The 25,484-nt window shown below is 39.3% G+C and overlaps 1 protein-coding gene across 3 annotated transcripts in view; it reads left to right on the top strand.

Annotated features, from left to right (window-relative positions):
• ANK3 (ankyrin 3) overlaps window positions 1-25,484 on the top strand; it is a 353,784-nt gene that overhangs the window by 50,351 nt on the left and 277,949 nt on the right. Inside the window, exon 1 of one of the 3 annotated variants that reach the window (XM_071564344.1) lies at window positions 6,198-6,992. The exons of the other annotated variants lie outside the window; for them this stretch is intronic. Coding sequence (XP_071420445.1) covers window positions 6,930-6,992 — 63 coding nt within the window. The 5' untranslated portion in view covers window positions 6,198-6,929. Of the gene's footprint in view, window positions 1-6,197; window positions 6,993-25,484 lie in introns of those variants that run through there. 3 annotated transcript variants of the gene reach the window in all.

Here is a 25,484-nt window from a genome sequence, read left to right as displayed (position 1 = left end):
GATTCACCTCAGGACTATATTGCAGTATAGCTGTCAATGCATAAATATAAACAGATTTTTATAGACAATCTTACAGTAGGTGTTAACAGTGTAGAGTGCATCTCCTTGGGGAATCAAATTTGGGAGTTTTGTCTTTAAAAAACACCTGGGCAGATGACTGTTAAATATCAGCTCCAGTAAACACTTAAGGAACTGTATGGCATAATAGTCAGACTCGAAATAATTTTTGGTTTTATTTCTCTATGGAGACTTCAAGTTTTAATGTTAAGCATTTTTCAGTTAATGCTGTGACTTAATGCTTTTCTTGCAGTTTTAAATTGGTGTTTACAGTGGGTACTTGTGATATTATGGTTTAAAATAAAAGGTAAGAGCGGAAGAAATTGTCACCTAACCAAAATGTCATGAAGCCCATTTTCCTCTCTAATTAGGGAGAAAGAAAAGCTTCTAGATACTCTTACTGTGTTGTTATGCTCCAAATGTGGTCCCAAAGCAGAGTTACTCCAACATAACTTTTTCCCCTTTGCTTAAAAGAACAGCTTTTCTTGCTGCTGTGATATCACCAGTGAAATTCAGATGAATGTCTGGCTTAAAAAAACCACTTGCAGCCTGAGGCCTCAGAATCAAAGCTAAATTTGGATTGTTCAGTACTTGCTAGTTCAGTGAATTTGTGAATAACCTGTCATGAAGGCTTATACCATTTCCCTGGCTTGGGAAGCTTCTGTCCTTTCCACTGTACTTGTGAAAATGAGAATTGTGCTGGGGAATATGGGGCTGAACTACCCCTGTGTGTGCTGAATCAAGGGGGTTAAATTAGGTTGGATTGAAGAGACACCAGCCACAGAGATGAGCTGTTCTGGGGCACTGCTGTGTGATAACCACACTGGTGAGTCCCTGCAGTGCCAGGAGCCCTGGGCAGCTGCTCTGATGGCTCCCTGAGAAGGGGACACCATAGCAAGGTGACACACACCTGCCCCTGGCCATGGTGCTGCCACACAGCCTGTGAGAACCAGCCTGGGCTGTGCCCTCTTGTATCCTCAATGCAAACATGGGAAGCACCCAACTTTCCTGACAATAAGTGTGCTTAGTATAAAACCTGCTATCTCATCTTAGCAAAATAGTCTGGTTTTCTAGGCTTTAACTTAAAAAAGCACTTAGTATATAACAGGAAAAAGTTTTGCAAAACACTAAAGGAGTGAAAACAAAACCAGAATCATTCCTGAAGTATCTCAACTGGTAAATAGGATTTTAATGAGCATGGATACAAACTATATTCCCTTTGTGTAGTTATTTTCAAACACAGTCAGTAGAGAATTACTCTCAAATGAACGGACAATTTTTGTAGGATTTTTATGCTATGATTCTTTATTCCTTAGCTAGTTTTTGGTTTGGTATCTACTTATTACAAACTTAGAAATTCTTACGAATTTCAGGTGCTGAGGGATTTTTAAGGCAAACTTACTTACCTGCTTAAGAAGAATCAAGGGAAGGGATTCATCCTCAGCTTTCTTTCTCCCTCAGAGTACCTTTCCAGGCACTCTGGGCTTCAGTCCCACACTCCCTTCGGTGCCCACCTCAAGGGATATGTTTGTCCTTGAGGCTCCTAAATGCAGTTAGCTAACAAATGTTAAAGTAATTGTGAGGACAAGACAGCTTGGTTTTGATTCATGTCACCATCTCATGTTTGTTCCTGGACTTAATATAAAAATATTTTTACGTTGTTAACCTAAGTTAAAATTTGTGTTGCTTTGCCATGTCTTCTTTTAATTTTTTTTCAAAGGTGATAATAAATCTTTTATCTAATGTTAGGTGTTTGTCCTCTTGAAGAAGTTGCAGTAACTTTTCTGCTTGTGCAGGAGAGTGTGTAGCTCTTCATAAAGACTGTGATGAGAAGGCTCTTATCTTTTTGGTGGATTTCTGCTTCTACCCTGGAATATTATTCTAGGTCTGAATTGATGGCACACCTCCATTTAGTTGGAGTGAGGAGTTGGACATCTCTAAGCTATAGCATGGGATTTTAGGCTAAGAAAATCTTTATACTGGTAGTTAGGTCTGCAGTAGCCATGCCAGTAATCAGGCATGGTTACTACGAGGTAGCCACCCCTCTATTCTCATAATTTTAGCCTGAAAATAAATGAGTTTTGGGTCTTTATTTTTAAAGTTGGCATTGCATAATGGGCCCTTTCACCCAAGAGTACATTGGTAAATAGGCTGTGTTAGATACCCAGTATGAGTTAATATAGTCAGTAATGCCAATATTTGACTTGCCAGGTTTTTAAACTGCTATTTTACTCAAATTATGGAATTTGAAAAGGAATTAAAACTGAGCTCAAACCCTTTTTTCTAATCTTTTAACATCCTCACAAAATTCTTCCTTTCATATTTGAAAGAAAAAAAAATCCTACAGAAAAGGGATATGACTTTTGGTTTTAATTTTGTTAGAGAAAGGGGATTAGTGTTAATTTTCCTTCCACCCTCTTAGCACAAATTCCATTCCTGTCTAGGGTAATACTTGGTTTAACCTTGAATTTTGGCTTATTATAGCGTAGGATATTGCTTGAAGTGCAGGAGAGGAAGTACTAAGCAGTCCATCTGCAAAGTGATCTTGCAGTAAACATTGAATGCCACAAGTTTTTGTTAAATTAAGCTTGGGGATTTCTACATATTTTAGGAGCAAGCTGACGTTTTGGCTGCCCTGCTTTGTCCACACTCTTAGTCCTGTAGATAAACCATGAAGTTGTTTGGCTCTTGGGATTTGGATGTTGTTTTGGTAAAGCAAGTAACTGTTGTAGCTGTTCTTTTTAAAACCCATTGCACACAGTTACAAAACAGGTTCCCAACAACAAGTTGTGTCCCCCTTGCTTCTTGCATGCAAGTCACTCCAACTTATAAATAGAACTGTACTGATAGACAGAACTTGGCCTCTCCTCTTGTCCTCTTATGCGAGTTATTTTGATTTAAAAATAGAACTGTCCTAGAACTGATATGTATCTACGAGGCTGTGAAAGTTCATTTCTAGACCCCACTGTAGCCAAGCAGCAGGTTACGGGAAACAGAGTGTGTGTGTTCTCATCAATAATCTGAAGATCTTTAAAGCACAGGAGTGTTAATTTCAGTTTTTCAAGGAGATGTGTAATTGTCAAGAGTTACCTATCTTCATGTTGGTCCTTTGCTGTAGCTTATCAAAGTATACAAAATATACCTGTGCACTTCCACAAAGAACTAACATGGTCAATGTCAGAAAGATGAAAATGTTTCCGTGAGCAAGGGCTACCTTGGCAGTGGGTTGTAACTGTAATTAGTTTATTGAACTGCTGCTTTGATCATGTAAGAATTGCAGTGTGTTTAAGCATATATTCTTTCTGAATGCCAATGCTTCTTTAGCATATTTTAAGGTAATTCTGTATTGGTATTTTCTCTGTATTAGTGTAATTTGCTTTTTTAATCTTTAAGCTCATTTCAAATCTTCCCTGATTTCTATTGTTTCTAAAGGTTTTTTGACAATTGAGATTTTGTGCTTGTGACAGCACTTTAATATGCGTAAGTGACTTTTCTTGGATGTTTGAAAATCTTAGTTATTTTCAAGCAGTCTTGTTTGACTTTTCTCATTCTACTTCAGTTACTTTAAATGCACAGAGTTACACTGAGCAATGCTAAAAGCCTGGGGATGGAGGAATGTTAATCTGAATAATTTTCATAGTATAATTTAGAGATGGACTGATGACAGCAGTCATTTGATAGCAGTGTTACTCTCAAAGGTATTTTGTGAGCTCTGCAAAGGAATAAATTCTAAAGGTATAATTTGAAGAAGAAAAAATATTTCTTTTTCTAAAAGCCTTTTGTAAGAAATCTGTTGTGTATTTCTCTTAAGTACTCTTACATGTAGCACTTAGCTGCCTCTTCTGCCTCCTTACCTGGAGTATAAGAGCTTGGCAAATCTTTTGAGGTAAGGAGTAAATGAAAAAACAAGACCTCATAAAAGTGTCTAAATGTTGACAGATGAATGATTATTTCAAGTGGTAGAAGAGAGATTAATTTCTTTTCAGCAGGGTTGCTATGGTTAGCTGAGCAATATGGGAGGAGAGGAGTGTGAGAGCTTTTCCTACCTCTCTGAGTATCTTGTGACTATAAAATTCTTCTATTGCTTATCTCGATTTTTCCTTCATGTTCTAAATATACCAGTACTTGGGAGATTACTCATTTTTGTGAAAATGAGTGAGAAAACATGAAAAATTGAAGGGCTTCTGAACTAGATAACAGTGAAGGCATTGAATTTTCAGTGCTCTGAGTTGGGGACAGGATGAGATGGGTCCTAAAACCTCAGTTTGCATCTCTTGGGCTGGACATAGAGGTACCCAGTTGATCCACTCAAGTTCAGTGGACACCTGTGATATTCCTCCATTGGCATACCTGAGTCCAGGGAATGGTTTGAATGTGTCAATGGCTGACAGCCAACAGGTTGCTGTGGAAATAGACATTTTATTCTTTTTATTCCTGAAGAAACATGACTATTTATGACCTTTTAATTTTAAAAGTAATATGAAATTACTTTATAGGCATACAATTAGCTAAGCATGCCACAAACTAGAGACTTTCTTTTAGGTAGCCAGTTTAATAGATCCCAGCCTTAACTTGCTTTTAGAAGACACACATGATTGGACTTGAACTTTATCTATTTGACTTATTTCAGAAAACAATGTGTTGTCCAAGAGGATGCATACATAGTACAAAAGTAGTCTTGAAGAGGAGGTTTGCTTTGCATGTGCTTTAAGGATAGGTTGGTGTTTTGATTGCCTAGGCATTGTTTTACCCACTGTTAACCAGCAGAGAGCACTTTAGTTTGTAACATAACATCTATAAAAAGTGTGAAATTGGACAGGCTTTGGTGCTTTCTCATTCTCCAAGATGGCCATTCAAAACAAACTGCCTATGAAAATTAAATTCCCAGCTTTGTACATTTTCAACAGTATTTGTGTTTTGTACCAAAATACTGCTTTATGAGTACAGTGACTTAAGTGAAGATTCAAGGTAAATTTTAGCAGGAGTGTTTTGATAGTGTTTATTTGTACTCTGCACTGTATGAAGTACAGTTCCTCAGAATGCCAACCTTACCAGGCTGCTGTGGGGCATTAACTCCCTAGTTTGGGGCCCCAGGGTCAGGTGGTGCCAGTTTGTTTCCAGCTCCTGAAGACAGTGAGTGCAAGGACTTGTTGCCAGCACACAGAGAACAGCTTCTGTGTGATGGTGCTGTTGTGGTTGCTCACTGAAATTCATTGGTAGAGAATGATCCAAGGAGAAAGGTTTGAAGCAAATAGCATTATGAATCAGTGCATTACATCTTCTTCTTTTCTTAGTCTGTGGTGTGCGTGTTGGTTGTTGTGAGTGAAATGCTGCTGAAATGAGGGTGGAGGGTGAGAACATCTGAAAAGAGGCAAGGCAGGAGGATCCTGATATGAACCTCAACCTTCCGCTCCTCCCCAGAAATGCATCTATTGATTGGTGGTTCCCCGTTTAAAAAAACCTCAACACACAAACAGCAAAAGCCAAACACCTTCCCCCCCCTCCAAAAAAAGCCTCCAACAAACAAACAACACAACATGCCCTCTCATTGTCACCTGTCACCTCTGTTGTGATTGATTTCGCCCCAGAAACGGGCAGATTAGTGTTTTGCTAACTCGGGTCTGCAGTATGAGTGGAGGGGGCTGTTGCATGCTTTCTGCTACCTGTTCCACTCTCTCACCTCCCCTGAAGGGAATCCTAGGGGGCAAGGTCAGTGTAGGAACCTGTAGTGTACCTGAAGAGGTGCATAGCCTGAAATGTGGGACGGATGCAATTCAGGCACGTCTTGAATGATGCTGTCATGGCTGTTGGTAATGTGTGGGCTGTGTGTGATGTCCTAATGGGTACAGAGGGAAAAGAATTACTGCTGTGAAGTCTATGACCTCTTCTGATTTTTTTTCCATGAGACTTGCGGGGAAGTAGCCAAAGCATTCTGCGGAGTAGGTCCCAGCATGTGGAAACATGATCTGTGACTTGCCAGTCGTGCACATACATGAGGCACGTAATGCTCCTGTGAGAGCTGCATTAGCAGGGACCGTGCAAATCCTGGCATAGGAACAGGCTACAAAGGAGGAGCAAGCTTGCACAGGCACGAATAGTTGTAAATTTGTGTTTTGCTGAAATACTGTTGCTGCTTTTATGAGATGAATAATTAATATCTCAAAGCTTATTGTTCAGAGTGGCAATTTTCAGGTCCTTTGGATGGGGATATGGAGCTGCTGGAAGCATAAACATATCATCTAGCAATTTCTTCAGCAGCGTGTTGTGCCTTTTATTGTTTGAATCTGCCTGGGAGTGGCTTTAAGATCCAGTAACCTGATCTTTTATCACTCTTGGAGGCTTCCTTTTCTGGTATGCCCTGATGCATTCAACACATGTCGGTATTGTAGGCGACCGGCAACCCGAGCGATTCGGGCTCACTTTGTCTGTGAGAAACGGCAAGTCCGCTGGTGAACGACTCTGAGAGCTGTCAGTGTCTGCGGCTCATTTCTGTGTGGCTCATCAACTCCATTTGAGAGACTGGAAGCGCTGTGGATGACCAAGCTAGAAAGCATTGCCAAGATCTTATCTCGGGAGTAAAGACTGGTGAAGAATGAGAGAGGGAAACGGCTTTGCTTTTTTTTGAGGGATCGGACTGATGTGAGAACACACGGATCCTCACGGGAAAACAGAGCAAGGCTATGAGCGATTCCAGGCTGTGCAGGAGGAGCAGAGACTGCCTTTAAACAGCAGTTATTCTGTTACTTGTCTGAGAAACGTCAGCAGATGGACTTTGGTTTCAGTGCTGTGAATACTCGCAGTGGCTTTGCATGTTGGAATACAAGCAGTGATCTCTTTTATTCCCCCTCCCCTGTATATTTACCTGCTGAAAAATGAGTGAGGAAGCAAAGGAGAAAAATGCTAAGCCAGCTCACAGGAAAAAGAAAGGAAAAAAGGTAACTCCCTACATACAGTCTGCTGTAATGCTGTTTTTGAGTCATTTTGTGTTGGAGCTGTTTGCTTCTGGGTGTGGAGGGGCTTTGGTTTGATAATTTGTTCAGAATAAGGATGATGGTAGAATCAGGCTGATCTTGTTTATGCTAGATGCTGATGGGTGTGTTCTTTGCTGGGAAGAGGATTACCATTTCAACTCAATGGTTTTGCATTATTTTCAATATTCCAGTGTTTAGGATATATGTTCATTATAGAATTTTCAACGTGATTATAGTTTTTGTAGTGTTACATAGGATTACAAGTAAACAGGTATCAGAATGAAACCTTTTATAAAAGAGAGACTGATAATCAACATGTGCCCATGTAAATGAATATTATAGACATGGTTTAAAAAAGCAAGTTTACACTAAGCCTTTATGTTGTAAAGCTCTGGGTTTGGCTGTATGTCACTCTGATCAGTTTTCTGTATTTTTGGGGCTTGGAAATATTGTGGTTAATTTAAATTCTGGAATAAAATTCCCATTTCAGTGGTATTAATTTATGTTGTGGCATAAACCGTTTGCCTGAAACTACTTAAGATGACAAATTTGATTATTTCCTTCTATGTTGCAGTTTTTTGCTTTACTGATATCCATGTTATTTCCCCCTCCCATTTGGAAATAGATGATTTTCATATGTTTACACTCAAGAAACAGATTGTTAAATCTAGGAAGTGGACTTCAGCTTTTTCTTACTTGTTTTAAGTATTAATTCAGTATATTAACTTACAATGCAAATTTCCTTAAGGATTGTAGAAAAAGGTATCTGAAATGTTTATCATTGTTGCAGAGAATATATTCAGACTCCCACCCTTTATTTTCTGAGCATGTGTTTGCCTTCCTACCATATGAAAGTGTATGACAGCCTCATTCTTAATCCATTTCCCTGGTGAAGGATTCTGCAAAGATTGTTGAAAAAGTAAATTAAATCATATTGGCCCTTCCATTCTCTCAGAATTGCAAAAAGCAGCTTTGGAAGGAAGCATGGAAAAATATAATTAAAATCACTTTTAATGGTAAATTAGGATACCTTCCTGACATACAAAATGTTTTCGTCAGGCATGATAGTTGCCTCAGGACTAGAAGATAAATCTACAACTGAATTCTGGGATGGGTTTTACATTTTGACTGTTAATATTTTTACTGTGTAATTACAAATTGTTTCTATGGTGTCCAACAATCTAGCTATAGTTTTATAGCACACACTACTTTTTATGGCTTCAGCTTATCCACGTCTTCTAGAGGACCAAGACAACCAACACTCAACGAGACGGAGCAGCCAAGATGATTTAGGATTAAGCAAACTTTGGAGTCTCACCTGTTATTCCAGCAATGGCGGGTGATGGTCTACCTGTATCTTCACCCAGTAAAGGGGATATTCTCTGTGGGCAGGAGGCCACAGCTGCCCTGTTGAGTGGAACAGTTTCACTGGTCTCATTGAGGGAGGTGGATGGGTAAAACCCTTGGACTTGTTTCCATTGTGAGATGCTGCTTTGCCCCTGGGGGGCCAGTGGCTCAGCTCTCAGCCGGTGTCTCACAAGGCAGAGGCGAAGTCTGCCCTTCTGTGCCTCGAGCCTTGGCCACAGGAGCTGCAGGGAGCACCAGGGTGTGCCTGTAAACCTTCACACTTCAGTATGGAGTGGCTCCAGCTTCTCAAACCCGCAGGAAGAAGCTTTCATTGCTGCTCTGATTTCCTTCATGCTGCTGCAACTGTTGAGGCAGCTGGGATGTGCAGGCAAAGCACATCCCTCATGACTAGTGCACATTGAGGCTGTTAGTGTCACTGTTAAACATGGGCTTGGCCTAGGATGTTCCAATGAAAAGGGAACTGCTATTTTAAACAAGCAGCAATTATTTTTTTCTGGTCTTAGCAGAATTATGCCTTCCTTTTCACAGTTTTGGGAAATGTTTTAAATTTATTCTTTTGATTCAGAAGATGAATCCCTAAATGGCCACTGAAGGATGTGCTTGGAGAGCATTGCTGAGTTAACTAAGAAGAGTTAGATAAGCAAATGGTGTTTGGCTGTGTAAGTTCCTGAGCCAGGTGAAAACTTAACTGGGATTCCAGTGAGTTATGCCACCTGTCCATCCTAAAAGTAGGTGTCCTGAAATATGTATTTCCATGACTGCCTTGCTGTTCCCTTTAGATATTTCCTTTCTTGGCAGCTGTGCTTTCTTCATAGTTAGCCTTTCCCTTGCCTTCTGTCTCATTTATCTTTAGAGTTGAGTGGTGACAAGTCTTCCTTCTGCTCTCTGACTACTGGAGTGTTCTTTCCCATTCTCTTTTCATCAACTCTTGGTTTTCCTGTTCTTACACAATTTCTGAAATAAAAATGCAGGAGGGCAGCGAGGAAAAGGTCACACAGTGTGCTATCAGGAAACAAAATCAGAAGTGTGTGTTCTGGTTTTCCCGAGTTGTGTGATTGGGATAAGCCTTAACCTGACAAACAGAGCCTTACTTTTGAGCATAAAGACATGCAATAACTGTGCATTTAGAACAGAGTGGCCAAGGGAGTAGATTTTCCCCAAGTATGCTGAAAATATTGGCCTTGGTGGAGAGGATAAAGATATGAAACAAACCAGGCGGTGTCACTGAGATTTATTTTGAAGGATGAACAATTTAGATGAAAGCAGAACAATATTGTGCTTTAGCACTATGGTATTCCATGGGGATACAGCTTTCAAAGGATGATGAAGGTACCGCATCAATATTTATTGCTGAGGGCACACTGAACAGGATTAGCTCTGATGGAACGGGAAGCCTAATTAGTTTCTCTGTTGCATCCTTCAGGGTTCATTCCTACCAGCAGCCTGAGCCTCTTGCTCTTGAGCTTCAGTTGTCCTGCAATTTCCAGCCATACTTTTACAGAGTCAGTGTTTTGAAAATGTCGAGTTGAATCCCAAGACATTATGGAGTGTCTTTATCTTGTATGTTTGTGTCATTACTTTTCAGTAAATTTTGGAATCTCAATTACAGAAGAGCATTGAACTCAGCTGTCACTAGAGATGTGATGTGTGTTTTGATTTTTAAGGAAGTGTTCTTTCCTCTTCGCCTTCAAACTGTTAGAATGAAATTAGTCACAAAAATTCTTGTGGCCTTCTAAAGCTTTACAGGATAATCAGAAGTGCAGGAGTAAGAAACAAATTAGACTGGCTCAAAACTTCAGTAGTAATTTTTTTTCCATTTAATTTTATGGTTATTTGCTGGACACCAATCACTTCTGAGTGGTGGGAAATTTCATATTAAACTCTCAAACAAGAAGCTTTGCTGGAAATGCGTGTTTTTTGTTTTGTGGAACCTTCTGTTCACCTCTTCCTATGACTCCTCCAAGATCTTCAGACAGCTTGCACAATTACTGTTGGTGATGTGTCTCTCAGTGTATATACAGTGTAAATCAGTAATGGAAACTGCTAACAAAATGTGTAAAAAAGTTTATTCTTAAAAGTACACAGGAGAGAGCTCATGCTGAACTCTAAATGTGATTCTAATCCATTTATTAATTCACCTGTCTGCCTTGCTGAGTTGATCACTGTAGCATGATTTCAGCATTGTGTTCCATTGCTTTGTATCAGATATGAATATGCTGTGCAGGGAAGAGTGAGCTGCTTATGCAGCAGGCTGAAAAATCAGTATTTGAGGTCAAAATGCTTACAGCAGCCAGCATTGTGTTTTGGACTAAGATAGTTTAGCTCAATTCACTTTTCTTGAGCCAATACTCTGGGCTCACTGCACTGGGAACACACTTTGGAATCCCTGCCAGGGACATTTGCTCTGTCGTAACTCCAAGGTTTGACTCAGCAGCATTAGTGGCTGTCTCCAGAGGGGACTCTTCCGTTGTGGCACTGCTGACAATCTGGTCAGCAGCGTGTCTTTGTTGGGATGAGAAGTTTGAAGGGGTGGAAATTCAATTTGTGTGGGAGTAGGTGCTGAGAGATCAGAGGTTCTTAGGTGTGAAGAGCTGTTCCCCACTGCAGCATCAGGTGTGGATGGGAAGAAGAGTTATCTATGATTCTGGAGGAGCAAGGTCAGGTCCCTTATAAGCAAAGCCTGTCTCTCTTGAAATAACATCACTGATTTCAGTGAACCCAAACTCAGGAGGCCAGAGCTTATGGTATTTCATCTTTACATAGTCAAGGAATTCATCCACAAGTCAATGATGACAGTGGGTCTTCTGGTGTTCATAACTCAACACCTGTGAGGACCAGCTTTTGTCTTGACAAGATGAGCAATGGTGTTCTGTTTGAGATTCATGGTGGTACTGTACTTCTTTCAAAGCTGTCTTTTACCACTAGATTTACTGATGTGGTTGCTTTAGTTCTCATGCACATTATGGTTGTTGGGGGAGAATATTCATCGCTGTTTGCTCCCAGTGGAGAAGTACTCATTGCTAATGGTAAAGAGAATGTTCATGGTAGACTTTTCTGAATAGTTTTGTAGCTTTTAATTTATTTATAAAATTAAGTTATTACTTGGAGTGTAAATTGATTTCTAAATTTGGTTTGTTCCTGACAAGCTGAGAAATGAAAATCTGCTTAGATTTGTGGAAAAAAAATGCAAATAGACTCTATAAGAAAACTGTGTCTCCTCTTGTCTGCTGCATAAGATTTACACTATGTTGTTAATTTCAAGTTTCTATGGATGTGAAATGTTTCTTATAGGTTTAAATTTGCCTGTATGGTGATGGTTTTAATCCTTAACATGTCAATACATCCTATGCTGCAAATTGAATTTGGAGCATGATAAACAGATTTGGGTTGGCCTTGCTTGCAAATTTTTACTTGTTCAGCTTTAGCATCTAATTGTTAGCAGGCGAATTAAAGAGAAATCAAAGCAGAAACTGGAACTTCTGGAAGATACTCCTCATTGGCATGACCTCATGTAAATGCCAAAGAATAGTAAAATGGAGTAGTTTTCAATAATTATGACTGGTTTTAATTTATTTTCTAAAACTTCAGGCTTTGAGATAGTTTTCCCTTGAATCAAACACATTTACATTTTCTTTCCATCTTAATTTTCTGAATTGACACAGAAAAGCTCAGGCTCATTTGTGTCACTTGGACTGGAATGATTTTGGTACCTGGTAATACTTTTGTTTTCCTTTTATCAGACTGGAACTGAATAAAGCACATATAATGGAAAATTAAGCATCCTATTGTTTTTCAAGTACCTGTTTCAAATGTTCATTTTCCCTGGAAAAAAAATACTATAATTGACATTATCCAACTTCAGTAGTATTAGTCATCAACTCCTAGCCCCAAGGTATATACGGTTCAGAAATTATGTGGAGATGTTATTGTTACAGTCTATATAAAATGAAATAACATGGCATGTTGTTACTGAATTTTTATTATAATTTGCTGTAGATAAGTGACAGAACTTGTAACCTGAGTGACACTCCTTCCATCTTGGTGCTCAATTACCACTCTTGCTGAAAAGAATCAATGGTTTTTTCAGCATGCCTTTTTTTGGGGGGGTTTAACAGAGGGATCCTGTAGTTCAAGTGAACATGAAAACCGAGTGAGATTATTGGATTCTGTGTCATAAATTCATCCTACAGCTTTGAGCTTTTTCCTGAAAATTCATGTGTGAATAGTTCTTGTCTTTCTGATGGATGGGTCTAAAAAATAGAAGTATGAATGTGGGTAAGTGCTTCAGTTGATTATTTTCCTCTTCTTTGTTCACCAAAGTCTGCTGCTTTTGTGGGAATCTCCCCCCTGCTTCAATGAGCCATGTTCCCACCTGCTATAGGACCAGTCATTTCCCGGTGTTGCCTTCACTCTGAGAGCTGTGCTGCCTTCTCCTATTTTAAATTTCTTTTTCAACATCTCCTCACTGGCTTTCTGAGTTGTTCCTCTCCTTGAATTACCTTGCCATCAAGAAGTTTATGACCTTGGGTCTAGTTGTAGGTTGAATCTTTTGTTCTCTCAACACTCATGTCACTTTATAGTGGGTTTCCATCTGCAGAATAGAGCCTGTGTATTTTCACTCCTTTTATCACCCAAAGGACTGAGGTCCCCTACGGGTTCTATTTCCTTGGTGGCCTTTGGGTACTCTGGGCACTGGACCAGCATGACTTGCTGTGAATCCTTGCTGATGCTTGGTGCCCCAGCTGGAGGACTTCCAGTGTCTCCTCCTCCATAAGCTGGGCACTTATTGTCCAGGTCAGGTTGTCTCCTTTGCAGTAAATTGTTTTATGTACAATTAGCTTACAGTTAGATTTGATTACAGAAAGTGGGTTTGAACTGCAAGAGTCACAGTGGATGAGCTTCAGATACAACCTGCAGTTTTGCAGTCATAGTGGGACAGGGACTCACAGGGAAGTTTCTGTAATGGCCTTTTTATTAAACCACTGTGTAAACTTCAACTTGCTCCAACTTATTTTGGATGACATGGAGACCCTTTTCAGGTTCTGTGGAAACTGAAAGGTCTCTGTTTTAGTCTCGGAGATTTCCTTTTCCCAAACCTTGTTAGTGATGCAACTATAGAATTCAGTAGGTCTCGGTGATAGCACCTAAGTAGGTCTGGTAGGTGTTAAAGTACTTATCACATTTATATAGTAGTTTTCTCTTAATTTAAAAATACTTTGGTCAGTTTGTCAATCACATATTGAGAAAACTAAATGCATCTGGCCATCCCTCTTTGACTTTCAAAGAAGAGCCTGGGTATCCACATAAGTCTGTCTGGGCATGGACTTGTTCTTGGGTCTCTTGACCTCGTTGCCAGCTCATGGATATGGTGATGGAACCTCGATCTTTCCTTCCTCTGGCTGACTCCAGGCAGAGTAGGGGCTGGTGCACTGCAGAGTTTAAGGGTGTGGGGAGAGGCAACACCCTGCCAGGAGAGAACTCTCTCCATCTCCTGTTTCTCTTGAAAGTACCAATGTATCTTAGCAGGGAAGAGATAATTTCAGAAGTAGGCAATTAAGAGGTTTAAGCTGAAAAAAAAATGTTTCTGAAGCTCCTTATTTCCTTCAAATGCTGAAGTCAGGATACCATTGCTAGGTGTTGGATCTCTCACTTGTCAAACAGGTTTTAAACCTTAGTGCTATATACACATATTTTATTAAATTGGTGTTAGGCCCTTATTTCAAGTGATAAAGCTTTTAGTATTTGATCAAACCAAGGTTACAATGAGTTCTCCTTGATCACTCTTCTAAACACCTCACATTTCAAGTTTGGAATTCAAACAATAGTTATATATTTTTACAACAACAGTATCAATTGTCACATTGTCTCCCAATTACATTCCGACTTGTTAATGGAGGTGCTGCATTCCATTGACTGCCAGGTGCTTGGGCAGTCAGTTGGAAGTTTGCTGGATAAATGGAAACAGGCATCAACTTTTCTATCCTTTCATTCCCAAAGCAGCACAGGGCAAACCTGACCTTTTCCCCTTAGCATTGAGGAAGAATAATGAACTGATGGGATGGGGAAAAAAACTACATGTGGGATATTTTCTTTAGCATTTCTTTGTAATGTAATACACACCATGCCTTTAGTATGTTTGAATTAAATGCATAGCTAGGTATATTTAAGACATTTAGTGTTACCATCACAAATTTATTTCAGGTTTGTGTTCACAAGAGATTATGTATGCTGAAAATTCTCTGTAGCCCATTAGCAATTTGTGAATATAAACAAGGATTAATCTGTCTGAATACTTTTTTTTTTAAAGCATGGTTATATTGAGAAAGGGAATATTATAAAGCAATGAGGTGCTTCATGGTCACCATTAAATGGTTTTGTTTACAACTGCTGTTTAGGGGGATAATAATTTTGTCATTACTAATGGCTATATAACCATTATGTATTGCTTGTGTCTGGCTGCCTTCTAGTTTGGTGTAGGCTTATCCATGTCAAACAAACAAATCACTGCAAGCTGAGTTCCTCCTTGTCTTGTTGGACATGTTGCTTGTGGAATAATTTGTAGTGAACAATTTTATCAGTTTTGGTTTTTTCTTAGTGAAATAATCTGAAACCCAAAAGTTAAAAAGAACACCGGCAGTTTTGCTGTGCTGAATTTTTGCTGTACTGAAGTTTGTGTGATTTCCCTTAGTGGTGTTTTTAAGATCTGCTCAGCCAAGGAGTGGTTGATCCTTTCAGTCAAGGTCACATCATTTATATTTGTCAGTCAGTTTCTAAATTAGAAAATAAGAATCTTTCTGAAAAGCTCCTGAACATATATGGAGTTCACAGTACTGGTAAGACCCTGTTAATCTGAATCATTCTACCATGCTGGGAATTTTTAATTATCTTGGAATTTGCATCAGGGAAGAGAATGGGGAGATCTGGGAAAGGATGGAAGTGATGGAGAAAGTGGAACTGTGGCCCCTCCATGGTGGCCTTTTTTGGAGGCAGGAACAGGATCATGGCACTCACCACCTTCTGCTCATTTCCAGTTTCTTTCTGCTGGGTACCTTTGACTGGGGCAGTGCCTGGGCTTGTTTGTCTGTTACAAGGTATGGATATACTGGTCTTGCAGCCTGGGAGAATAGATGATGTTTACTAAAGCACTCTGAAACAGGAGGCTCTGTAAGTGGTGTGGGTGAAGTTTATCCTGATGGACATAGTCATCTTCAGGCAAAGTCTCAGCTGGGTGTGAAGGGTGTAAATGCAGAATACACAGCCCTGAGGCAGTGCTGGGGATGCACATTTCCTCTCATCAGATGGGGCTCATGCTGTCCAAGTGATGCAGAGGACTCTCTTCCCCTTTTCCCTGCTCCTCTAAACAGAACTGTAATTTCATTTACTTAATTGCTGTTGTGTGTGCTTGCTTGGGAGGCAGTATCACTACTAATTAGTAATTAATATTTGCAGTAGAATGCCGGTGAGGAGTTTTCACGGGGGAAAGCCTTAGCAAATAGAGCAGTGTTGCTTGGAACGGTTTTCCAACTGAAAATTTATTATCAAAGATGGTCTGTGTAATTCTGGCAGCTGGTTCCACTCACATTCTATTGACTCTGAAGGATACACCCCAGAGAAGGGTTTTATCTAATAGTCCTTTTATTACAGAAAAACCTAAATATGGAGATGTCAGTCCACCCTAAACCATGGTGGGATCCAGCTGTCTCAGTCACCCAGGCACCAAAAATTTAAGCCTGTTTGGTACAGAGTGGTTTCTCATGTCAATTTTCTTGTCTCAATTCAGTTTTCAAACAAGTTTTATTTAGAACATTTCATGCTCTTTGTGTGTGTTCATTATGTAAATCTTGTACTGCTCCTTCAAAAGAATGAATGAACTGATGAGTACAAGTGGCAATGGAAGCCATTGACCTCTTTCCTGTCATTGATACATAAGGCTGCACTATATCCTTTCTTGTTAGAGCCCCTTCCACACCAGTTACATACAGTGTCCTGGAGTTTCCTTGCCACTTGGTAAGAAAAAATTTTCTTTCATGAGGAACATCAGCTGGAATAGTTTTAGAAGGCAAAAATACAAAGTATTTCCTAGGCAGGTGAAATGAGTAAGTAGCTTTGCTTTTATAGCCAGAAGAGTCATTCTATCACTCATCATTCAGTCCCAGCTGAAAATGAAGTTATGAATTTAGGTATTATTTTAGAATGCATCCGTGGAGTACATAAGGATATTATTGGCCTGTCTTTAGAGGAAGAAGTATTGTGAAGATAAGTCTAGTGATAGTTTTAACTGACAAAAACCAGACAGCTGATGTGTATAACAAGGAAGGAGGATCTGGATGTGAGTGAAAATACAGTTGGGGTTAGGTGATTCAAACCTGCTTCTTTTACTGACATTTTAACAAGAAGATAAAAGGTAGCTCAAGGCCGGTGCTTACTGTGGTAATATTGTAATCACCTAGTAACAAACTTTGAGAGAAAAGATGTCCAAGCAACTATAGCAAACTTGTGTTAAATATGTTTTATATGGTTTTCAGTCTTATTCTTAAAGCAGATTTCAGCAGCCACCTTTTGTTTGTTTGTTTTGTTTTACATATACAATATGTGAAAAATACTCTAAAAAAGGAGGAGTTTTTAAAAATGTAAAGATTTGATTATGGAGCCTCATACTGACAAATGCAATATATTTAGCAACTTAGGAACTCAGTAAATGAGAGTATTTGAAGATCAACTGCTGGCAATTAAAATAGAACCAGAGAATGTCTGTTCATCCACAGGTATTGATGAAACTATACAGAATAATGAAGTATCGTATTTGCAGTAAGGGCTGAGTGATTTGTCTGAGAGCTGAACCTCTGAAAGTGCAATAATGGCCTGAGACATTCTAATTTATGATGCTGTTAAACAGAAATCAAAGGAAAAAATCCAAAGCTGACTTTTCAGAGAAACTCTTAAACAGGAGTATAACCTTTTATTGAATTTAGGAGTATAGTTAAACTCAAGAACTACAACTTTTGTTTTTATCCAGCTCTCAAAGGTACTAGTTTGACCAGCCCCAGAAGTGCTAGAGTGACCAGATCTGTGCTGAGCCTGTTAACATTACTACACTGGAAACAAAATATTTTGGGGATGGAGGGAAATCGTGATCTGCTTTGGAACACTAAAAATTAGCTTTCAGCAAAGATCTGAAGTTTTCTTTAGAAAGTTCCCAAGCCCTAGAAATAGAGCCCCTGTGTACTGTCTGAGGATTGTGGAACAGTCCCAGCTGGGCATTATGTGCAGGATGCAGTTCCTTCTGCATTGCCCTCTAGCGTTGCCTTAAGAAAAAGAAACCAAAAATCCCAAGACAACCCAAATGTAATGGAACTGAAAAGTTATTTGATTCTGCCTTAGTTTTTTCTCACACCTCTATTTATTCCCAATGTAATGTCTATGTCATTTAATGAGTTCAACTGCATGCTTCTGTTCCCTCTTTTCTCTATTTACTTGGATATAAAGTAGGTGTCCAAAACTGCAAGTATTCTACCTACCTTACACTTTCCAGGCATCTTAGCCATGGCTGCACTTACAATACAGGGATATTTTCTCTCTGTCTCTCCCCATGCTCTCTCCTTTCCTTTGTATTACACACACATGTATTTGGCAGACCATGGTGTCCTTCCTATTCCTTGTCATGTCTCAGTCTTTTCAGTCATGAAAAGCTGTGGTTCTGCTGAAGGAAAAAAGATGTCTTTACAATGAAGTATTTCACTCTGAGCTGTAGACCAGCCTTTGACTTCTGTATTTGCTCTCAGTTCTGCTTTTAAGTGTTGACCACGGTAAGTTCTTGAGAACAAAATAAAGATGTGGCTCATCACTTTTTTTGACTTCTATACCCATACGTATGTATTTGTAGGGAAGATCTATTGTGGCAGAACTGACCTTAATGTCAAATTAAATGCAAAGCAGGCAGGGTCTATTTGGAGGGTCAGTCACCAGCCCTTTGTGATGCCCTTCACAGGAAGAGAGCTCCTGTGGGCTGCAGCATCAAACTATTCCCTGTAGTGAAAACTCAGAGTGAGAAGACAGCACAGATTCTGCCTGATTTTTGGAGTGTGTATTTTTATCATCAGATTGCAAAGCATGGTACTTACAACACATAAATGTAAACTAGGGCTAAACATGGCTCATTTTCTGGAAGTTATATTTAATGAAAGGGACCTCTCTACTGGGTACTGGTAGGTTACTTCCAGTGCATACCAGCAAATGTCAGTGGCAGGAAGGAAAAGAAGGTTAGTACTCCAGAAAAGTTGGAGTATGATGCAGGCATGCTGGCTGCCTTAAAAAGAGGAGATGTGCTGCTCTGTGTCAGGAAGACTGGTGCTTTTCTGACCTGTGAGGCTGCTGGCTGTGACTCCAGCTGCTGTTAAGGGTGCTGTAGAAAGGAGAAATAGGCACCAGCCAGCTACCCTAGTCCTTGTGCCTTTTAAGGTCTTCATTATTTATTAAAATTACCAAGAACAGATTGGTAGCAGGATGGGTCAGATGGACAAGAGCCATCTGTTCTCATAGTGCTCACCTCACTGCTTTTGTTAGTGCTTTCTCTTCTTTTGGGTCTTGCATGTACTTTAAATTCTATCACTTGCTTTGTAGTGTGCTCCAAAATAGGAGGGGAAATCTGCTGGCAAAGGATATGGGTAGAGAACTATCAGCATATCCCTTGCAGTTCTGTTTTCCTCAATCATATCTTAGATACCAATAGATTTTAGACTTTGCTAGATCAGTTTGCTACATTATAGTATTCTCTAAGGTTTAAAGTATATATGAAAAAATTCCACAGTAATAGTAAGATTGCTTAAAGCAAAATTCCAAGTTTGGGAATAAATTTTTGTGTTGCATCTTGGGTCTTTTTCTTACATTTTGAATTTCCTGTCAGCACACTGAGAAATCAAAATGACAAGGCTGCAATTGATCCCAATCATAGTGGTCCTGAAATAATGTCCTTTTCTCATCTTGTCCAAGTCTCTGTAGGGGTAACCTGAAAAGACAGTAAATTTCAATCGACAGCATGAGTACATTGAATTACTAATGTCAGTATCTCCTCTTTGTAGTCATTTGAGCTTTATGTAGGGTTGGCATGTTGCTTTTTTCATCTTGACAATACTACTGATTTTTATTGAGTAAAAGTTATAAAAACAGGTGTTCATCTCTTGTCTGAAACAGGACTGAGCAGGTATCTGTCATCTTTTCTGTTTGTTCATTTTTTTCAGAAGTCCTTCTAAGTCTGCAAATAAGAAGAGGGACTAAGCACATAAAATACTTAGAGGTGTTTGTAGAGTCAGACCAATGAGAAGTGCTGCCAAGATGAGGGGAAAAAGTCCACAATACTTGAACTTATGCATTTTCCTATTAGCCAGGATATTTTTAATTGCAACTCAAAATCCACACAATAAATACACAATAACACTTTTCCTGTGAGATTGTAAAACATAGTCTGAGGGCCTTGTCAAATGCAGTTACTGTTTTGTCTTCTGATGTTTGCTACTTCTGCTTGAAGCTATTCTACAGCTGGGAGGGACAGAACTTGTTCTAAAAAAGGCAACAAAATGTTTATGCAGTGCTGGATTGTGATGTAAAATGTCAAAAAAAAAGGACTATTAACAACTGTTTTAAGATTTGAAACTCTAAAGAGATACTGTTGAGAAGTTGGATGAAACAAGAGTATACAGTAATTTTTCCAAGGGTTTCCTTAATGTGATGTAGGACATCACAGGCAGATTCTAAGTCTGTAATACAGGTGGTTGAAAGTGACCATCCAGGTCTTTGCCCCTTACACTTGCTGTCACAATTCCAGTCTAAACTCCATAATTAGCACAGAAACTAGAGTAGTCCAGGCTCTCATTAAAAATTGTGTTTATTTATTTTACTCCTATGGCAAGGATTAATATTCAGCAGACTTTTGTCTAAAGCCAAAATTTTCAAAAGGCAAACCAGAAGCAGAGATTACCGAGCGCTCCAGTTCTCAAGTGCTGAGCACTCAGCAGCTTTGCCGGAGAGTGGGAGTTGCTTGTCTGTTCAGCAGTTTTAAAATCAGGCTACTTGTTTAGCCTGACTTAGCCTGTGAGGGTTTTTAAATGCATTACAGCACACTACTGTGAATGACTATTAACAATGCCATTATGCAATTCTTTGCCATTCATAATGATAGGCACACTGCAGAGTGCATGCCGAGATAAGTCCCACTAAACTAGGAACAGGTTTATAATTGGAGCATGGAAGAAGGGAGGAGAGAAAGTTATTTGGAACGTGTTTTCACTTTATGTCTTTATTTCTGAAAACGTGTGATATGTCCATCTGGAGCTGAGCAGTATCTATGCTGTCTGTTGGGAAGAGCATGATGGAATGCTCTGACAGATCCTCTCCTCACAACAGCTTCCATTGCTGGAGTAGTTCTCCCTTTACTTGGTTGTACCAGTCTTGTCTCCTGAACTGTCAAGATCTCAATTGCAGTTAAGAGATGGTCTTCCACAGGATAGAGAACTGAAATAGTCTTGATTTGGTCTTTCTTTTAAGGAATTTTAGTAATCTTTTTTGAAACCACTATTACCTGTGGGTTTGTAAGTGTTTTACTGTTCATCTCATTTCCAGGGTGTGCATTTCAGCAGACAAGAATAATCTCTTAAAGGCCTGGATATTAAGCATATAAAGCGTATTTTAAAAAAAACTACCTCAAAGATTGCATGTCTGAACTGTTCCCATATTATGATCAAGGTGCCCAAGGTATAATAAAATGAAACTGCAGAAAAAAAAAGAAAAAAATCAATTGCTTCTGCAGATTAATTAGGGACTAAGGATGTAAGTGGCCATTTCATTAAGGGTTGTATGGAAATGAGTAGCTTTTTGCATTATTTTCTCATATTAAGTAAAAACTTCCTGATGCCACATTAATGACAATTCTAAATGAGTCTGTAGGTTACACTGAGGTTGCTGAGGGCTGCTAGTGTTTAGTAGGATGTAAGTTCAACCTTGATTGCACTGTGGCCTTTAGCCTAGTGTTGGTATTTAAAGTGATGGCACCTTGTGCTGAGTTAGTTATGGCTGGTAAGCTCTAAATGAGATGCTGGACCAAAATGTTGGAGGAGCATTTCCAGTGCTTCTGAGACCGAGGTGGTGGTAAGCTGTGATAGTGGAGGAGGATTGACTTCTGACCCCAACCAAACCTTGGGGGATTGGATAGAGAAATCCTGACTCCTTTCCTGATTGGAATTACTGTTTCTTTGCAGCCACTGTGTGAAGTGTTAGTAGGTACTCCCCTCTCGTGTCTAAACTGAAGTCACAAAGAGATGAAAACAATTGTGTTGCAGAATTGGGACTGTCTTGAAAATGTGTAGTCTGATTAATTTTATCTTTGGAACATGTGCACCCTGGTGGGATTTTTGAATAACCTTTAGATTTTTTCATTAAGTTAATGCATATTAATTCATAGCAGAATGAATCATATCTTGATTCATATTGTACACTGCTTGGATTTAGTCACTAATGCAGAAATTGAAGTGGTACAAAAAATAAGCAAATGTCATTCACTCAATATTATTTTTATACATTTCTTCTAAGGTCAGGTTTTCATGTAATGATAGTATGATGCAAATAAAACCATCATTTTTAGTCCTTTAAATAAATTTAAAAGAAAGATGAGTCTATGCCTAACCAGGAACACCTGTCTAGAATACTGCACCATCAAGAATAAGAGAAATACAGAGCTACTATTCTAACTGTGATTTGACAGAAGACAGAGGCAATCTGGCCTTCTTTTGCTTATTAGGGCAAAAAAACCCCAAAACCCAACCCAACCATACAAATAAAAAAGAAAAAAAACCCCAACAAATGAAACCCCCACACAAAAAAACCCCTCAAAACAACAAAGATGGGATGGAGTAAACATGTGGATTTCCATCTTTGCTTAAGGTTTGCTCAGAATATTGTTCATAGAAATTAATGGATTATGAGGGAAAGTATGGAAGAACTGAGTCCTTATCTGCATCTGACTACACTGTTTCCTGTACTAAAGCATTACCAGACCCAAACCTCAGGTGACTGTCACCCGTCCATTGCAGAAATTGGACTACCAAAATGATTGCAATATCCACAGTTCACAGAATGAGTTTAGGTTATTGCTGTCTACAATAGCTTTCTATTTGTGCCACTGAGACAAAATAAAATAGGCTTTTGGTAACATATATGATGAGTGACCTAAGATGCAGTGTTTTGTATTTTTACTCTTCTATCTTCAGTGTAAGTATTTGAAGCTCTTGCAGTTTTGGGGTTTTTGAGGTTTAGTGGGACCTTCACACTTCACCTGAATTGAACAGAAGTTGTTACAAGTCTGTGGTAATGAAAAATCAAAGGAAGCATGTTATCAGTGATTTGGGGAGGGAAGGGAAAAAGAGATTTGGGGCATCTGCCTTGAAAGTGGGTTATCATCTAAACATGACATGTCGTTGCCGTCTGTCATCTATATTTATTGCAGTGAAAAATGGATACATGCTGCTTCCAAACCTGAATTTGCCTTTCATTTCCTTTGCACTCCTTCTGAATGGGTGTAAACAGTTACCAAATCTACAATGCCCACAAGGTTTGGTTCCTCTGTCCTGGTGTTTGCTGCCCCAGTTTGGGGGGTATCTGGAAACAGGTAGTCCTAAAAGCAGAGGCAAGGTCCAGTGAGGGCACAGCCTTTCAAGGCAGGCTGTAGTTGTTTGTAAAGTATAGATAACTGGAACTGCAGATGGATGTGTGTGTATGGGTATCCATTCAACAATTGCTGGAGTTACACTTTCATTTCCTTTTTACAATTGTGTTCATTGGAGATTAATAGGGTCAGTAAACTATTTACAGCTGTTTTGCTACAGTATTTATATACTCTTGTGTCTGCACTGTCCATTAAAGTTAAAAGTGAGAATTCAGCAATGAATACAGGAACAGTCACTTATTGTAGGCTGAGAAATTGGGGGTTTCCCTTGCAGTTTTTTGATCCTATAAGCACCCAGAAAATATTATCTTGCTTACAGCCAGGACCTTCTATGACTTGTGAACATGATATGAGGGTATATAACAACAGTGGGTTTAAACTCAGCTGGTAGCTCATCCGGTGAGGATTTACATTTTTGACTTATCTCCAGCACTTCCGTTGCTTCACAGGGACAAGGGTGTGATTCCGAGGCAATGCAGGCAGTAGTGAGAAGTGGTAACCCAAGTGCATAACTTAGTCACTCTTTCCAGGTGTTGTATTTTTAGTATATACCACTGGTTTGTCGAATATCTAACAGTGCTGCGTGAATTACAGTAGGAATTTTTTGGGTTATGTACTTGGACATCTGTGTTGGAATTGCTGTATATTGATCCTTTCTCTTGAAAGTTCTTCATAATCATTATTTTAAAACCACACCCCACAGAACTTTCCTTAAATAACAGATTAACTGAGACCCAAGTGGTTTTTAATTTAAAATGTTTTGTAGTCCTACAAGGAATTTAAAGACAGGAATCCGTTTTGGTTGACTATGACAACTTTGATTTTTGTTAGAAAATACAGGCATCTCCCTGCTGAACAAATGATTGGCACTTCACTAATTTTAAGTAATTCAAAGAATTACAGCAAGCAAATTTATTCAGTAGTGTGATCCATTGCCAGGATAGGCATTAGCACTAATGGCTATCTCAGCAGAATCTTGTGGCAGCACAAAATGGCAGTGCTGGCAGCCTTTTTTGTGATGAATTATGTTGTGAAAAAATAAGGTCTGCATACGCGTGGAGAAGCAAGAAAGATACGTTCCATTTCCATTGAAATTTAGGAGCCAAACCCCAGGTGTATGAACCCTTCCTTCTCACTGTGACACGCATTAGCTGGACTATAGTTACCCCTCATGCCAATTCCCTAGTTTTGAGTTGCACACTGATGCAAAGCCACAGTGCTGGAGGCAAGAAGTGGCTGGAGGGGCTTGGCAGTGATCTCAGCCCTCAGCATGATATTTCTAGTGTGCAAATGTTCTCATCTCCTGTAGCAGCCAGGAAGTCTGACGATGTTCCCTGCGGTTTGTTTCTCTCCTCTGACATGACACCAAGAGGATGATGCTGAATGGTCTTTTCTGTGCTTTTTAGCACAGGATTGTTGTACAGCTACGAGTGCGTGTCCTCACATGTGCTAACTTTAGTACAGTCGAAGAACTGGAAATAAAAAATAGAGCAGTATTTTTAGGAATTCCAAGTATATTAGGGGAACATACAGATGGAAGCCTGGTCCCTTTGACATGGTGGTATCAGCAGAATAATCCGTGTGAGCTGCCGGAAAGATGCAAGCTGGAGGGTGTGATTGAAGCCTGACCTTCCAGAGTGAGCTTAAAGGAGTGTGTTCAACATAGAGTACAAACACTGCAGTTACCGTTCTTATCTGTTCAACCTGCTCTGTAATGAAAGCTTATCATAAAGCTTGATAGGAATAATAATACCTCGTTTTACTTGTGTTTTCATTGTAATTTATTTGTTTGTTTTGGCTACTGGCTGTTGATTATGTGCATTTCAAGTAAAAGAACTTTAGGAAAACAGTATTTCAATAGAAAAACTAAATATAGACAAGTGGTTTTGCTAGAATTAAGATCTACCAAAATAAACTATCTCATTGCACACAGATACAGAAATATCTATGATCTGTGATGGAATGCAAGATGTATGTTGTATCTGTTAGGATATCTCTGCAGTGAGAAGGCCTTAATGTGGGAAGAAACCATGTTACAGACCTTTTATCCTTTTTTCTCCCTCTCCCTTTGCTCTGTATTAAAAAAAAAGACCTTTAGGTTTTAATAATTATTTTTCAGCTGTTTGAGGTCTTTCAGAAATGGAGGAAAATAATTTCAGGTATAAATGCCATGCCTAACAGACCCAGACAGTTTGGCTGTTCTGGTTACTATGGTGAGAGCTGAGGAGGGTGCCTGTAGCACTTCAGTCTATGTGCTGTTCAGGCAGCCTGTTTTTAATTTCCTAGGGTTGTTTACGAGCTGTAATATTAATCTGTTTGTATCCTCTTTCAGCACTTCCTTTGCTTTGCAGGGTAAGCCCCTTAATATAGATTGA

The sequence above is a fragment of the Pithys albifrons genome, chromosome 9 (genome assembly GCF_047495875.1).
Source record: "Pithys albifrons albifrons isolate INPA30051 chromosome 9, PitAlb_v1, whole genome shotgun sequence".
Lineage (NCBI taxonomy): Eukaryota > Metazoa > Chordata > Aves > Passeriformes > Thamnophilidae > Pithys > Pithys albifrons.
Note: the sequence above shows the minus strand (reverse complement) of the source record. Positions and strands in the feature narration are given on the sequence as shown.